Genomic DNA, 16232 nt, shown 5'->3' with positions numbered 1-16232 from the left:
ATCAACAACCTTGATATTGTTTGCAAGTTTTCCATGTTTTAAATTGCAAATGATCCTAAGAATAGAGCGGTTGGTATGTCTATTGGCGTGCTTTCCAGTTGGCAATATATTGCATTACCTGACAGCTCGCTGTACGGCTCAAATGACCCCTTTATCATAATTTATATCTGTCAGCAGGATGGCTAAATAGGTGTCTATGATAAGTAACACTTCATTCTTTAAAGGTCACATTTTTCGTGTTTTTTGAAGCTTTGATTGTGTTTACAGTGTGCAATATAACATGTGTTCACGTTTCATGTGTAAAAAAAACAGTATTTTTTTCACTTATCTGTATACCATAGTTTTCACCGTCATAAAAACGTGCTGATGACTTCTTTGTTCTATAAAGTCCCTCCTTCAGAAATACGTAGCGAGTTCTGATTGTGCCAGAGGTTCCTGTGTTGTGAATCGACAGCAACTTAGCACAGGCTGCCTCCTGGAAACGCGATTAGGCTAGTTTTGGAGTAGTTTTGAGAAGCAAGTGGGCAGGATTTGTTTTGAAAACCTGGCAATCCTGATCTGAACGCACGTGCTGGAGATGTACTTCTAATAACAAAACGCCTTTACTGATGAGATGCGCATGAAAATCGTGCTTGATTTTTTTTGCACAGCCCTAACATCTAGTTAACAAAGCTAAACAGTGTTACCCTTTTTGTAATAAGTTACAGAAACTGTTAACGCACAAACTTAAATGATAAAATACACTTACCGGTTGTGGTCCATAAACAACACCTTCTCCAGACAAAGAGGGAACTGCTCCATCTTTCAAGAATAATCTTTGTGCGAATCCGGCATTAAACTGATTGAGATTGAGGAAGCTGTCCTCAACAAAATGTGCTGCACATAGTTTTACATGTGGATTATAATTTTCGGGAACCGAGTTAAACATAAATTGTAACCATTAATCTCCAAGTACAGCGTCCCTGGGAAGCCCAAACAAAGATGATTGGACTCCGAGATGAAAATAACAGCGTTTCGACGACATGGCGACAAACGCACTCTTCAAGCGCAGCTCTTCCTCTTCTCCGTGTCAGTGCAACAAGACCACGCCCCTTTTTTTGTGTATTCATGTGGGCGGAGATTAGTCAAAAAACTGTTTTAGTGACATCATTACTGCAGGAACTAGAGGGATGTAATCCAAACGGGTCGTTTTTTGTAGGCGAATACTGTTAAATAAAATATCTCGCTTGGCATTGAACTTTGAGCTTTAGAATTTTACAGATATTATTTATACTCTAACAACAACATTACACACAAACTAAAGTTTAAAACATGGGATCACGAAGAACGGGACCTTTAAAACACAGTACCATGTATTTTTATGTTAGTAATACTAAATTTATATTACTTGTTAATAATCCAATCGTGGCTAGTATATTTTACAGTTTCTCTAGTAATTAGTACTCATGACTCACATTTATTAAAATTGTCACTATTTCAAAAGTGTAAACGATATTTTCAGTGCTTCTGGTAACAAGTCGCACATTTGTTCCATTGAATATCATCAGTGATAAATAATGGTTCAGATATAAACTATTCATTTCCGACTAGACTGTATTTGAAATATTGCTGGCATTCATATTTTTATAACTTATACTAGTATCCTTTTTTATTGTAGTGCCTGTTTCTGGAACTAATAACATTTCATCTATCAGTAGTTAAACTACTTAGCATTTACAATTTGTAAATAGCTAAATTATAGTTCAGTTAAAAAGTTGGTTGCACTTTATTTTAATGTGTTCTTGTTACAGTGTAATTGCACACCTAATATCAATAACCATGTAGGATTAATTCTAATAGTAAACACATATAATATGTAACAGTGAGGGATTGTGTGGCAATAAGTCACTAGTTTACTCGTTATAGTTTTAAGAAATAAAGGTTGCAACGGCTTGCTAAGTGAACAGGTTAAGGCCGTGATGTTCTTTGCCTGTGGGGAGGGGGTTTGGTGAATGCAGGAGTGGTCAGAGCAGAGGCAGTGCGCTGGATCAGACGGGAACACCGGGACAGACACTGCGGGAAACTCGGTCAACCAAGTTCCAATTTCAACTGGACCTTATGCAACGTTTACATTTGTGGACATTTTCTATTTCGCACTTTTTTTTCGCTTTGGCATACAGAAATAGTAACAATTTGCGCATTAGTAGGTGAATACTGCTCTTATATTGGTATGGAGGTATTGCAGAGGCAAGATGAGTTCTGATACAGATCATGCCGTGAACTTCTTGAGTAATGCTTCCTCCAAACTGGCCGACGCCGCCAATTCGAGCTCCGCGGGGAACGGGACCGAGCCGAGCTCGTTCAGCCTCGGCCGCGCGCTTCCGCTGGGCATGGTTCTGGGCGCTTTTATTGTGTTTGCCATCGTGGGCAACATTCTCGTTATTCTCGCCGTAGTGTGCAACAGGCACCTGCGCATCCCAACCAACTACTTCATCATCAATCTAGCCATGGCAGACCTGTTGCTGAGCACAACTGTCCTGCCGGTGTCCGCCACGCGTGAAATTCTTAACTACTGGGTGTTCGGGAGGATTTTCTGTGACATCTGGGCTGCGGTGGATGTGCTGTGCTGCACCGCGTCCATCATGAGCCTGTGCGTGATCTCCATAGACCGCTACATCGGGGTGCGTTACCCGCTGCAGTACCCGAGCATCGTGACCGAGAAAAGGGCGCTCCTAGCCATGCTGGGTGTTTGGGTTCTTGCCTTTGTCATCTCCATAGGACCTCTGCTCGGGTGGAAAGATCCTCCTTCAGAGGATGACACCGTGTGCCCCATCACAGAGGAGCCGTTTTACGCGCTCTTCTCCTCGCTGGGCTCCTTCTATATCCCTTTAGCGGTGATTCTGGTCATGTATTGCCGCGTGTATATAGTTGCCAAAAGAACCACGAAAAACCTCGAGGCTGGAGTGATGAAGGAGCGCATGGACACCAATGAGCTGACGCTTCGGATTCATTATAAAGGCTCTCAGACGCAGGATCTCTGCAGCAAAGGCCACATGAGGAGCTCGCTGACAGTCAAATTTCTCAAGTTTTCTAGAGAAAAGAAAGCTGCTAAAACGCTTGGTGTTGTTGTGGGCATGTTCATCCTGTGCTGGTTACCATTTTTCCTCGCACTACCCATCGGTACGTATGATGGTTTATTAATTAAAATTCTTAACCCACAAACTTTATTTTACATTCAACATTTTTACAGTTAAAAGTTTAACTTGTTTGAGCTATTCTGTAAACTTTGTAAATTCTAGATTTGTGATGCAAAATAGATAAAAACTGTAGAGCCTACTCTCAGCCTGCGAGTTTCTGTGGGGCGAAATGTAATATGTACCAAAACGAAATTCGGAATAATTTAAATTTGAACAAGACTGATTTAAAACGTTTTGTTTTTTAAAGTATACTGAGCATATTCGAAGTGGAACAGTGTTTTAAATCTTACAGCAAATATGTTTGTTGCACTTTATATGCAAAAAAAAAAAAAAAGAAAAGAAAAAAAGAAAAGAAAAAAAAACTACCTAAACACAAAAAGTAAAAAAAAAATACTATTTTTTTTGGCATATTAGGTCAGTCTCTGTTTTTAAAACACGTTTTTATTGATCTAGTGTGGTCTACCAGCCTGGTCAAGATTCCCACTAGCTAATCAGTCTGATCCTTCATCTAGAAATCAGATTTGTAGTTCATAAGTTATAGGAAATATATAAACAGCTATAAATTTACTAAACTTATAATCTGTCCCATTTAAAGAGTATTTAAATCCTAGTTCATTCATACTAGTTATAGTTCTGACCAATCCTGCAAAGTGTTATTGTTTTAAAGGAGTCTCAAGTTATACAGTTTGAGACAGTCTGTGCAGGATGCTCCTTTATTTCATTAATCTATCATAAGAAATAAAGTTCAACCTTGTTGGACGAATGAGAGACAAACCCATGTGACGTTACCACAATAATTAGATTTTTGTAAATATTTGTAGCGGCATGTTTCTTCTGTGGAATTGATCTCCAATTACAGCCGTTCTTGAGGTGGATGATTAACAGTGGAATGCATGCAAATGATTCTTTCAGCTGTAGAAGCATATCATATACATTATATCACACTTTTCAAGAGGCAAGCAGAACGATGTACAAGCTGAATGTATTTTGGAGCATATTTAGGTCTGTCTTACACTTTCATGTTACACTTTGCTGATTATGCCCCATGCATTACATGAGAGCACATCTTAAAATATAATGCTATATTTTATCATACAAATCATACAATATCATGATGCATTATAATTTAAACAATGGCCTGTTTATAATTTATTTCAGTTTAGAAGTTACTACTAACATGCAAGGCTGTTACAGTTGAATGAACAGTCACATATAGTGACATTATTTAAAATAATAATAGTAGTAATTTTGCAGATTGAATATCAAGATAGTGTCATATCTGACACTTTAGAATGTGATCCTGTTGCCAGAAAAAACTACACGACTCCCGCTCAAATGTTCCACTGGTATTTCATTTTCTGTTTGTGGTACCCAGCTCAGACCTCTCGTTGTTATTCAAAAACATCTTAAACAATGCATTTACACACAAAATGAACAATGATTGATTTTTTGTTTCAATTTCTGTCATGGACGAAAGCCAGTGGAACAGATGCAGAAGGTTAACTGCAAAGACATCATTTATGACGAATGAAGTCTTCACTCATGAATGTGTTGTTTTGAAGTGAAAGCAACCTCTGTCATGTTTACCTGTTGTGTGGTCATTTAATTCAGCAATGGATGATTAGGGTGACCAGACGTCCCATTTTCCCTGGAAAATCCCTTATTTCAGCTCTATTTTTAGTGTTCTGACTTATTTTGAAAAAAATCATGTTTTCTCCCATATTTAAAAATTTCTTTATAACTAGGTGATCAGAGCGAGTAGTAGAAGTGTTCTGTTATGTGAGAATAGCCTAATCAATAGTAACTTATACTGCGTGCCAATGTGCATACTTATACTACGTCATTAAAGTAAGTAGTATAGTAGCACACAGTTTGTATAGTTGGTATGTTCAACCGATGTGACCAGAATGCACAATGCACCAGTAAAGAAGCCTAGAATGAGCACTATTCTGTGTGCGTGTCTCTGTTAACATGCTAGAGTCCTGCACTGGGCCCAACAGGAGCCCCGACTTTTTTACACATCATAGTTCAGACGTTCAGGCCTTGTCACTGTTTAAGGCTTCTCATTATTTTTATATTTTAGACATCCATCAATTATTGCTGAAAAAAATAGCCACGCTGGTGGAAACCACATGAGACTGTTTTACACTACTGTCAAGAGTGGCTCGACAGTGTTTAGTGTCAACAGCAGCAGCATGCTGTTCTGCGTTCATATTAACGCAATAGCCTCAAGCTTGACGCAAAGTTTGAGCAAAAGTAATTACCATAAATGTGACAGGGGGAAACATTAAGTCAAGTCAAGTCAAGTCACCTTTATTTATATAGCACTTTAAACAAAATACATTGCGTCAAAGCAACTGAACATTCATTAGGAAAACAGTGACTACGTTTACATGCAGCCAATAACCCGTTCAAAACCGGGATATTAGCAATAACCCGGTCGCGCACGGCCATGTAAACACCGGCAAAAACCCGGATATGCTCATATCCCGGTTTTTAAAAACCGGGATATTATACCTGGGGTACCCCTTTTCTAACCCGAATATTTGGTCTTGTAAACGCGTTTCGGCATATCCCCATCAAAATGTGTGTTCTGCGCATGTTCTATTCGCAAGGAATCTTGGTCTTTTGAGTCTTTGGATACAGGAAGAAGAATCGGAAATGACGCATATTGCGTATTACGTCCAGATAAGCTAACCGTGCGTCGCTGTTTACATTGGGATATTGGCGACTGATTACACATTCCATGTATACAGCAGTAACTCTCTCTGCTCACGCATGTAAACGGGTTATCCCGAATGTTTCAGAAACCCAAATAGTGACCTTAACCCGACCATAACCCGAATTTTAACAGCATGTAAACGTAGTCACTGTGTCAATAATGCAAAATGACAGTTAAAGGCAGTTCATCATTGAATTAAGAAGATGTCCACTGCTTTGTGTGTGCACTTTGGATGGGAAAAATGTAAAGCACTAATTCCGAGTATGGGTCACCATACTTGGCAACATGTCTTGTCACTTTTTTAACTTTCATTTTCTGAGTTACATTCATTTTTGTGGTGTTCCTGTTCAAGATGAGTTGGCAGAAAGTGCATCATGTTTGTTTTCTTTATTTTATAAAAGCACAGCATTTTGTTGATATTGTGAGTGCACACAAATACAAGTAGACCCTTTACAGTTATGAAAGGTGCATTACACAAAACTAAAAAATTATTCTGATAAGATGTCGGACATGGGCCAGGCTCTATAACATGCAGCCTAAAGGGGTGAAATGATGTGATTTCAATTCACAATTTCTCTTTGGAGTGTAACAAGCTTTACGTGAATAGATAAGATCCCTAAAGTTGCAAAGACGAAAATCTCAAACACAACTTGTCCAGCCTTCCTAAAACACCTCATTTAAACACGCCCCCACATGTCTACCTCGCGATGTTGGAAGATTTGCAGAAGGAAGAAAGAAGGGGTAACTATAGTTGTTATAGTTGTTGCCACTGCCACCGTCATGTTGTAAAGATGCTGTATGTTACATTGCGAAAGCAAAACATCCGAAAGAGGACACAACTAGAAATCAGTGGTTAAGTTGTATTTACAACACTGTTCCAGAACAGTTCAACCCAAATATTCTGATGTGTGCAGCACATTTTATGGAGGACTGTTTCCTGATCCAGTGAGAGAAGACTACAATGCCGGCTGTTCTGACTCACAGTCTGTATACGTTTTCAAAGCTCATCGGTCTGAAATGCGAGGTGTGCTCTGGCCAGCTACCCAGTGCTTTTTGATTGGCCGAATACCTCAAGCGTTTGACGAAAATGTTATGCCCCTTACCATACTGTGATATGTGTCCTGTTCAGAACACCGGCTCTACAAGACAAATACAACACAACCATTACAAACCAGCCATTTGTTGCATTCAGTGGGGACATAATTACAGATTATAATGACTTATACCAGGGCTATTCAAATCTTGCCCTGGAGGGGCAATGCGGTGCAGAGTTTGGCTCTAACCCTAGTCAAACACACCTGAGCATGCTAATCAATGTTTTTGGGATCATTAGAAAATCACAGGCAGATGACTTTGATCAGGATTGGAGCCAAACTCTGCACCGCATTAGCCCTCCAGGGCACGATTTGAATAGCCCTGACTCAAACTGTGTTTTTACACAATGCATTGCATCGCGCCGAGTAAACATAAAACCAAGTATGCATTTTTGATTGGAGAAAAAACAAACAACAAGTGCTACTCTACACAGGCGGTTCTCAATTCCAGTCCTTGCGCCCCCTAAGCTCTGCATATTTTGCATGTCTTTCTTTGTTAACACACCTGATTCTGATAATAAGCTCGTTAGAAGTGAGCTCCATGCATGAAATGTGTTCCCACTGACATGGTCCCTACACAGTGTTCATTGCTCCCTACTCCCTGAAAGGGGGAAACCTGTTGAAGTTTTCCTCTCTTCGGAAGATTCATTCACAGATTTGCACTGCACAATGTCCAGGTGTGACATCATATACCTCTGTAAATAAATACAATTTGATTTGAATTATGCCAATTCTAACCAATTGGGGTCTGTCGGTCAAGAAGTCCAGGACCCAGTTACTATTGTGACTATTAAGACCCAGATCTTTCAGTTTGACTATAAGTTTGGTAGGGATAATGGTGTTAGATGCAGAGCTGTAATCAAAGAAACAGCATCTGCACATAGGTGTCTCTTCCCTCCAGGTGTTCCAGGGTAGAGTGTATGGCCATTGCAATGGCTTCATCAGTGGATCTATTTGAGCGGTAAACAAATTGGAATGGGTCCAAGGTATCAGGCAGAGAGGAGATGATGAGGGATTTGACTACACCTGAATATTTGGGTTGAACTGTTTTGGAACAGTGGTGTAAATGCAACTTAACTATTGATTTCTAGATGTGTCCTCTTTTGGAAGTCCAAGCAAAGTAGTTTCACAAAGAAACAGCATCTCCACAACATGACGCCGGTGGCAAAAGCGAGAATCAAAGTTACGCCTTCTTTCTTTGCGTGAACATTTGGATGGCGTTATGCAAATCTTCCCGCATCGTGACGAAGACATGTGGGGGTGTGTTTAAACAAGGTATTTTAGGAGGGTGTGGTTGAGCCTTAACTTTTATAAAGAGTATCTCTTTGGATTTGAGACTTTAGTCTTTGCAACTTTAGCGATCTTATCTATTCACGAACAGCTTGTAACAGTCCAAAGAGAAAGGAAAACTTGAAATCGCATCATCTGACCTCTTTAATTAATCAAACATGAGCAAGGCATGTTTTAAAATAAAAACGCAGTTAAAAAAATCACCAAATAGCCCACATTTATGCTAACTTTTGTTTCAATCTACTAATAAATAATTATTAACATTTTGTGTCATTTATGGTGTTTAAATCATAACATTAAACAGTAAGCAAACAAAATGTTAAAATACAGTCGGTTTTGGCTTCATTTGTATTTATCGTATTTGTTTTGGTTTGTAATATGCTTCTCTATTTTTATATAACAAAATAACTATGTAAGCATGTGTGTGTGTGCGTGTGTGTGTGTGTTTGTGTGTGTATAAAATTTAGATATCATGGAATAAAATTGTCATATTATGGTCATATAGCGCCCCCCGTAACCCATCCCCTATTAAACTATGAGAAATGGTCACCCTGTGGATTATTCACTTGAGAGCCGGTCCCTGAAGCTTGCTGAAGTCTCCTGGTGGAATGCATTGGAGATGCCAATGTATCCAGAGCTCTCTCATTCCCAGGCTCACTCCCTATCTGAACCCAGAAGTTTCTGATGAGGTGTGGGAATATAGGAGAGGTACTATTCCCACCACAGAAAAATCTGGTCAAAATTTAATTACCCTCCTATATTCACTTCATGACCCAGAAGCTCAGCTCCCAGTGACCTTCTAAAGAGTCGTATTAGCAGATAGGCTGATATGTTTTTCCTGCAAATGAGTAAGGAAAATATATTCCATGTGTTCAGCCTTGAGGAGTTAACTTCCCTTCTTTGAGTGGCCTTTGTTTTCATATGCCATGTTATGAATATTGAAATCACTGGTGTATGATAGGGCTGCACGATTCTGGATAAATTGAGAATCACGATTTTTTGATCTCATATAGAGATCACGATTCTCCTACGATTCTTTATTATTATTATTACTATTAACATTATCATTATCACAAGTATATAAATTAATTATTTTATTTTGCAAGGATTCTTTAAATTGATCAAGTGTGACAAAGACATTTATAACAAAATATTGAAGACACTGAAGACTGGAGTAATGATGCTGAAAATACAGCTGCACACCACAGAAATAAATTACATTTTAAAATACATTCAAGTGAAAGCAGTTATTTTAAATGGTAAAAATATTTCAAAACTTTACTGTTTTTGCTGTACTTTGGATCAGATAAATATAGTTTGGTGAGCAGAAGAGACTTTAAAAAAACATTACACATCTTATGGTTCAAAAACTTTTGACTGGTAGTGTATATATAATATATTTAAAACCCCAGTTTTTTTAATATTAGAATGATGAAAAAGTTGTTTAGATCACTGATTCAACGACTCACTCATAAACCTACTACACTTGTTTCATTTCTGGATGAATCAGCGTTTTTGAACGATTCTCTTGAATGAAAAATTAATTCATTGACAAATAAATTAAGACACTTGTCGCCACCTATTGGTGAAACAATGCAATCGACACAAACGTTATTTAAAGCGCAGTACTTTCAAAAGGGGATTTGTTATATTTTGATCGCTGCCATATAGACATCAATGTTTATATTTAAACTATAAACTTTATCCCAGTATTTCTGTGATAATATAAATGACTGTAAGACAGATATAATACTGTGTAGTTGAAAAGACTGTTTGTGAAGATGTTTCTTAACCAAACATGGTAAGAGCTCTCTCTGTGTCAGCGGCAGTGCGCGAACGGATTTGAATGATCCGGTAAGACTTTGTCAAAGGTTTAACAGACTCGGGGAATCGTTGTCTTTTAGAAATGAGATCGAGAGGGTGTCTGAATCGAGATCGCGATCTTTTAACGATTAATCGTGCAGCTCTAGTGTATGAGAATATTATAATTTCTGGTTGCATTGCATCAAGATTTGGTAAGGATAGTTAGTGTCCACAGGCGAATGTTCAATTTCCTTTAACTTTCTCGTTTTAATCACAATATCTATCATGTTTTATTTCCACAAATGCTTTGTTGAGGGTTGATTAAGCTCAAAAAGCTTGCAAAAATTCATTGAATTTCTTTATGTTGCAGAATAATTAATTTTCTCTTCTAGATTGAATGCAAATTGAATACAGATAACTGAAAAATCAATGACCTCTTTGCCACCAGGCCACATAAGGTTTCCCTAATTGTCAGCTGGACAACAGAACACAAACCATTTGCTCAAAGGAACAAGGTTGCTGCAAGATTGTTTGTTGACTTATTATAGCGCAGATTGTCTTAATTTATAGCTGCTCTGACTCAGAGATATCTGAGTGACATGTGATTTAGAGAAGGAAGAGGCAAGAACATCTTAACGTAATGGAATAATTCACTTACTGGCAAAGATAGGAGCTGATCGCAGGCCTCACACCTGTGGCTCATGTGGTAAGTGTGGTAATCCGTCTCTGTACTGATATACCATAGTGAATTAGGCTAAATCATTCCCTTCAGGCATCCATCCTGTTCCTGTCAGAGGAAGTATTTAAAGTGCATAACTTTGAAACTTTCTGATTAACAGAGTTATTTTTCTTGACTTATTTGATCTAATTAGTAAGATCAGAGCCACAAAACGACATTTGCTGGCGAGTGAAAATGGTGAATTCCTCAGGGAAGAGTGAGTTAGTAAACTCTTGAGCAGAAATTAGCTACAGTCAGAGTTTAGAAAAGCATGATGGATCTGTGTGACCCTTTTTTTCATGTTTTGGAGACCAGGGGAGTAAAAACCTAAGAAAGATTTCCAGTTTGAAAATGGGACCTCTTTTTTGTGGCTTGTTTCTTTAAATAGATTGTTGGTTGTAGCTGGACTAAAATGGTTAAAGCACTTTAAATCTTCCTCATAAGACACAGATTTTGGGAAACACTTAAGATAACCATTTTAATAAAAGCTTACAGAGTGCATAGCAAAGAAAGGGTTATTCAAATTATGCTTTTTATGAGAGGATGTAAGTGTCCAAAAAATTTTTTAAGACAGAGACAGACTTAATGTTGCATTAGAGACAAAGAAATAGAACAGAAAAAAATTAATTTTATGAAACCTGTCAAGAACATACTGTATATGGATCATATTCCACCTCAATAGCAAAACACAGAAACTTTTCATAGAGAACATTTTATTATTATATACATTTTATTAAATACTTTTTTATTTAATACTTTTATATATAGATTTAAATTAGTTTTATATAAAGTGCATTTTTTCTTTGTGACACATTTTAATGACACGCGATCACACTGGCCCACTTGCATTGTCCGAAAAATAAATAAAATCATATTCTAATTAAAATAAAAAAAAAATTTTTTAAATATTAATTTAAAATTATTTAAAATAGTATTATTTAAGTGTGTGTGTTTGTCTTGTTACAGTGATGAGACTAATGAGACACACTCAGGTAAAATATCTGTTCACATAAGATTAATGAGAATTTGGGGAGAAATATGTTTATTGTCATTAAGATTATAAAGATTTACAAAACATTTAGAATCTTTAAAAAACTAGTTGACTTTCAAAAAAAAAAAAAACCCTATACATCATCCAAGATGTTTGCTTCTTTTCTTCTTCAGTCGAAAATAATTTTTTTTTAAATAAAAACAATCCAGGATTATTCTCCTTATAGTGGACTTCAAATGGAATAAAGAATTAGTCATTTAAAAAAAAATGAAGTACTGATTACAAGTCAAACGTGAAAAGAACAAGTCAAACACAGAGTCGGTACTTTCGTCTTCATCAAGCGTGACCTTTTCAACGTAATTATAACTATTACGTGAAATCATGAACGTGCGTAAGGTGAGCATTTCTGTTTATAAAGCAAATAAAAAAAATTTGTGGGCCGGGGGGTGTGGTGGGGGGGCTGGGGGTGGATGACCGATAGATGATTCACTAGATAAGACCATTATTCCTTGACTGGTATCACATAGAGCCATTTGAAGCTGCACTGAAACTATAATTTTAGCCATAGAAGTCAACTATAAGGAAAATAATCCTGGAATGTTTTCATCAAAAACCTTAATTTCTTTTCAACTGAAGAAAAAAGGACATAAACATTTTGGATTAGATGGTGGTGAGTAAATTATCAGCAAATTTTAATTTGAAAGTGAACTAATCTTTTTAAGTTATTTCTGTACAGTACACGTGAGTAGATAAAGTCTGCCATCTATTGGTAAAAGACGAAAACGCATTGTGCAAGCAGATTGTTTACAAACAATTGTTTATTTGTCCTATTTTAGGGTCATTTAACACCAGTTTACGTCCTCCTGAAACATTCTTCAAAGTGATCTTCTGGCTGGGCTACTTCAACAGCTGCTTGAACCCCATTATTTACCCCTATTACAGTCGTGAGTTCAAGCAGGCCTTCATTCGGATCCTGCAGTGCCAGTGTCAGCAGAGGAAACAACAGGGCTGGAGAGCATACAACTACCGCGTCCAGACAGGCTCGGCCAACCAGGTCTACACAGATACCAGCTCCATTTGCATGAACAGCAGTCAGCAGACCCTTGCCCCAGTGCAACCCAGCCCGACGTTATTCAGCAGAGTTGTGGGCTCTCGTCCGGCATCAGACCTTCTTCCAGGCTGGGGCTGTACTTCCTCTTCCTCTTCCTCCCGATCTGGCAGCCCTTTTCCTGGTATGATGAGATCCAGTTCTAGGGCGATGAGTACCTGCAAATTTAACAGGATGGCTTTGCTTTTCTCCAGTGGGTCCCAACATGCCGATGGACAGAACGGGAAGCTAGAGGCAGAGCATGGGCCGATGTCTATACATACACCTGAGACTACAATCTAGCTGGGTGTTAATAGATATTCATGCTCCTGATTTGTCTGTCTTTCTGTTCTTTCTGGATGGATCTGATTCATTATTATAGACGTGAAATACATTGTGTGTCTTGTCATGCATGTCAGCATTCTTTAATTTGAGAGTTGCAGTCGCTATGTTAGAGATAATGTACAGTCAGCCGGTAATGATCACAAAACAAAACCCAACAAGGTGATAAGGATGCAGACACCAATAAGTAAATAAATAAATGGACATGAAATATTGATTTGAGTTGATATTATTTTATCTGCATAATTGTCTTAAAGCTTCTTCTAAAAAAAAAAAAACATTGTAACATATATATATATAGTATATAGTAATATTAGTAACACGTAAGTTCTCTGAGTTCTCTGAGTCTAAGATGCAAGATGGCAGTAAAATGTATTTTAAAAAATGTGTTTTAAAATTGTAAAAGATGTTAATCGCTTTGATGAGGGAAACAATCTCTTAAAGTATTGGGAAAGACATAGATTAAAAAACATAGAGATAATTATTAAAAGATGCTGATTATGTAAATACAAACTTTTTTTTTAACGTTAATTACAAATCATATTGTATGAGAGTGAATTTACAGTGCTGAGTTTACAGTTAAGAGTTGTTATGATATGATTGTTTGTCACAGTTTTTGATTGATGGAAGTTTCTTTGGAGAGTCATGTGTAATGTAATTTTTCCATCAGGCATTTTCATGTAAAACATGATTATTTAAACTATACGTTGAAATCATGTGGGAAAGGCGTATTCCATCGATTAACAACCTCATAGTTCATGTTAGGATTGTCTGTAAAGGTTTAAAAGTTACAGTTAATATCGATTCCCCTATTGAGAAAATGAAATGGAACTTTTACTGTTGCATTCTAAGACTATAGAGCAGTGTTTACTAGATTGAACTAGTTTACTTTTCTGAAATAAAAAATACCTGTGCCAGATTTAAATAGTTAATTATGGCGGAAAGCATCATCACAGTCTGTGAAAGAATGTCTGTGCATTCCAGAGACGGAAGGATTGGAAATCTGAAAAGCCGAAATCAGATTTTAACAAAAGTATCAGTATTATTGTGTACATGTGTTTATTGGTTGTGGTGGCTGTGAATGTAGTAACATTTGCATGAACAAAGGGATCAGCTCTGCACCTGGACTTGCTGCACAGCTGTGAGCAGCTCTGATAAAACTCACTGTGACTTGCTCACTGGTCTGTTCACCTCCTTTATTTATTTCCCTTTTTGATCTTCGTGTTATTCTTCAGATTGTGCTTATCGGACTGGTCAAGATCATCCCGTTATATTCATAGTTAGAGGTAAATCCGTGACGCCTTGTGATTTCCAGTTCAATAGGTGAGGGTTTTGAAGATGTCAGATGTCTAAACTGATTTCGGTTTGCGGTCATTACAACACACTTTTTAACAAATGAATGGATGGCATGAAAAGCTAATGTCTGACTGAACAATTCAAGGCACAAACCAACATTGTGTGTGCTCTGAACCAGCAAATTGGATTCTTTCAAAGTGTAAATGTGTTATACAACAAGACTTTGTACTTAACAAGAAAATGTGGTCATTGGTTCTGCATTTACTGTTCGATCGCAGTGGCTATAAAAGGAAAATATAGTTCACTTTAAATTTAATTCAGCCGTAATTAGTTTGGTTTGTGCAACCGAAAAGTTTAAGGGAAACATCAGTGCTTCATTAACAAAAGAAGAATGTGTACATTTCTCCTGATATGCTTTTCTCCTTGTACATTTTATTTACTAAGTGAACCATAAAAAATACGTCTCCATATATTTAGTGTTATATTGTGGGCTGTAGTTTCATTTCTCTCGAGACAAGTGTATAATGAAGAAATACATTTAATTTGTGAAGCTCCCTGATGCAATGATTTTGTAAAGTATGTATTCTATTAAAAAAAAGTCTTTAAAAGTGTCCACTTGAAATTGAAGATTTAAGATGATACCTTTGAGAAATACATTCAAGTCCTTTTGTATCTGTGATGTTTACATACGGAAAACATGTCTACATGTAAAGGAAATTCAGTATCCAAACTGTTCGTAATTCAAACTTGAAACTTCACGTTTTCTTTATTATTTCATATACACTGGAGATCAAAATTAGAGAACAACCTACAACTTGGCAGGTGAATACAAATATTTATCAGAACCTTCCCTCCAGGCATCTCTCAATCAGCCTGCAGTTTTCATGCAAGACGATCGTGCAAGACAATGTCTCTGCCACACTGCAAAACAGGTTATTATTTAATGTAACCAGAGCACAGAGCATCACTTCCCAATAACATTTTGTATTTGTAAAATGCTACTATACTAGAAAGTTTCTGTTCTTTGGCTCACTTAGACTTGATAAACACTGTAGTATTTCTGGCAGCTATTAGCTATGTAGTATTGCTTGTGATGCTTTGTTCGTTGGTCTGTTTGTGCAATAAGACATTTTTGTTTATGCTTATTTTCCCTGGATGTCATGTTTGCCTCTATATTTAAATGCAACATGCATCACAAGACCTTGTACGAGCATACCAGGATGTCACACAGACTTCTGTTACTATCTTGGTCCTTCTCTCTCCTTTTATTTTCACTGTTGTCAGTGGAAAAGTGAAGTCATACACTGCAAATATATGTGCTTGTTATGTGTGAAGTTTTAAGAGCATTTTTTTCCCATCAATGGGTTTTACAATCTTTTGCTATGCCAGGATTTACCAGGTGGTCCAAAAGCAAGCCAAACACAGAACATAGCTGGACGCATTACGAGCCAGAACTGTCTATCCTGTCATTCTTTCAGCTCCTCAACACATCAAGCTGCCCAAGCGAGAACTCGGAAGTGAGAGAGGAAGGCAGCCAAAACTCTATATGGCTTCATATTAGTATTCTTGTTCCACTGGCCTCATTTAACCACTGTTGCACATACACTCAGGGTCAAAAACAAACTTCTACATGCTAACCTCACAGACAATAAACAGTAGAGTAGTAGAGAATGTAGAGAATAACCATTACATTTCTTTGTCTCCTCTTATGTA

The 16232-nt window shown here is 37.4% G+C and overlaps 1 protein-coding gene across 1 annotated transcript; it reads left to right on the top strand.

Annotated features, from left to right (window-relative positions):
• The first annotated feature begins 2063 nt into the window (after nt 1–2063).
• Nucleotides 2064–15110, top strand: LOC127941529 (alpha-1A adrenergic receptor). The gene is made up of 2 exons (XM_052536670.1): nt 2064–3159; nt 12631–15110. The coding sequence occupies exons 1-2, from the start codon at nt 2232–2234 to the stop codon at nt 13182–13184; spliced, it is 1482 nt and encodes a 493-aa protein (XP_052392630.1). The 5' UTR covers nt 2064–2231; the 3' UTR covers nt 13185–15110.
• The last annotated feature ends 1122 nt before the right edge of the window (nt 15111–16232 follow it).

The sequence above is a fragment of the Carassius gibelio genome, chromosome A21, assembly GCF_023724105.1.
Source record: "Carassius gibelio isolate Cgi1373 ecotype wild population from Czech Republic chromosome A21, carGib1.2-hapl.c, whole genome shotgun sequence".
Classification (NCBI taxonomy): Eukaryota; Metazoa; Chordata; class Actinopteri; order Cypriniformes; family Cyprinidae; genus Carassius; species Carassius gibelio.
The sequence above is the reverse complement of the archived record's forward strand: the minus strand, read 5'-3'. Positions and strand labels throughout refer to the sequence as shown.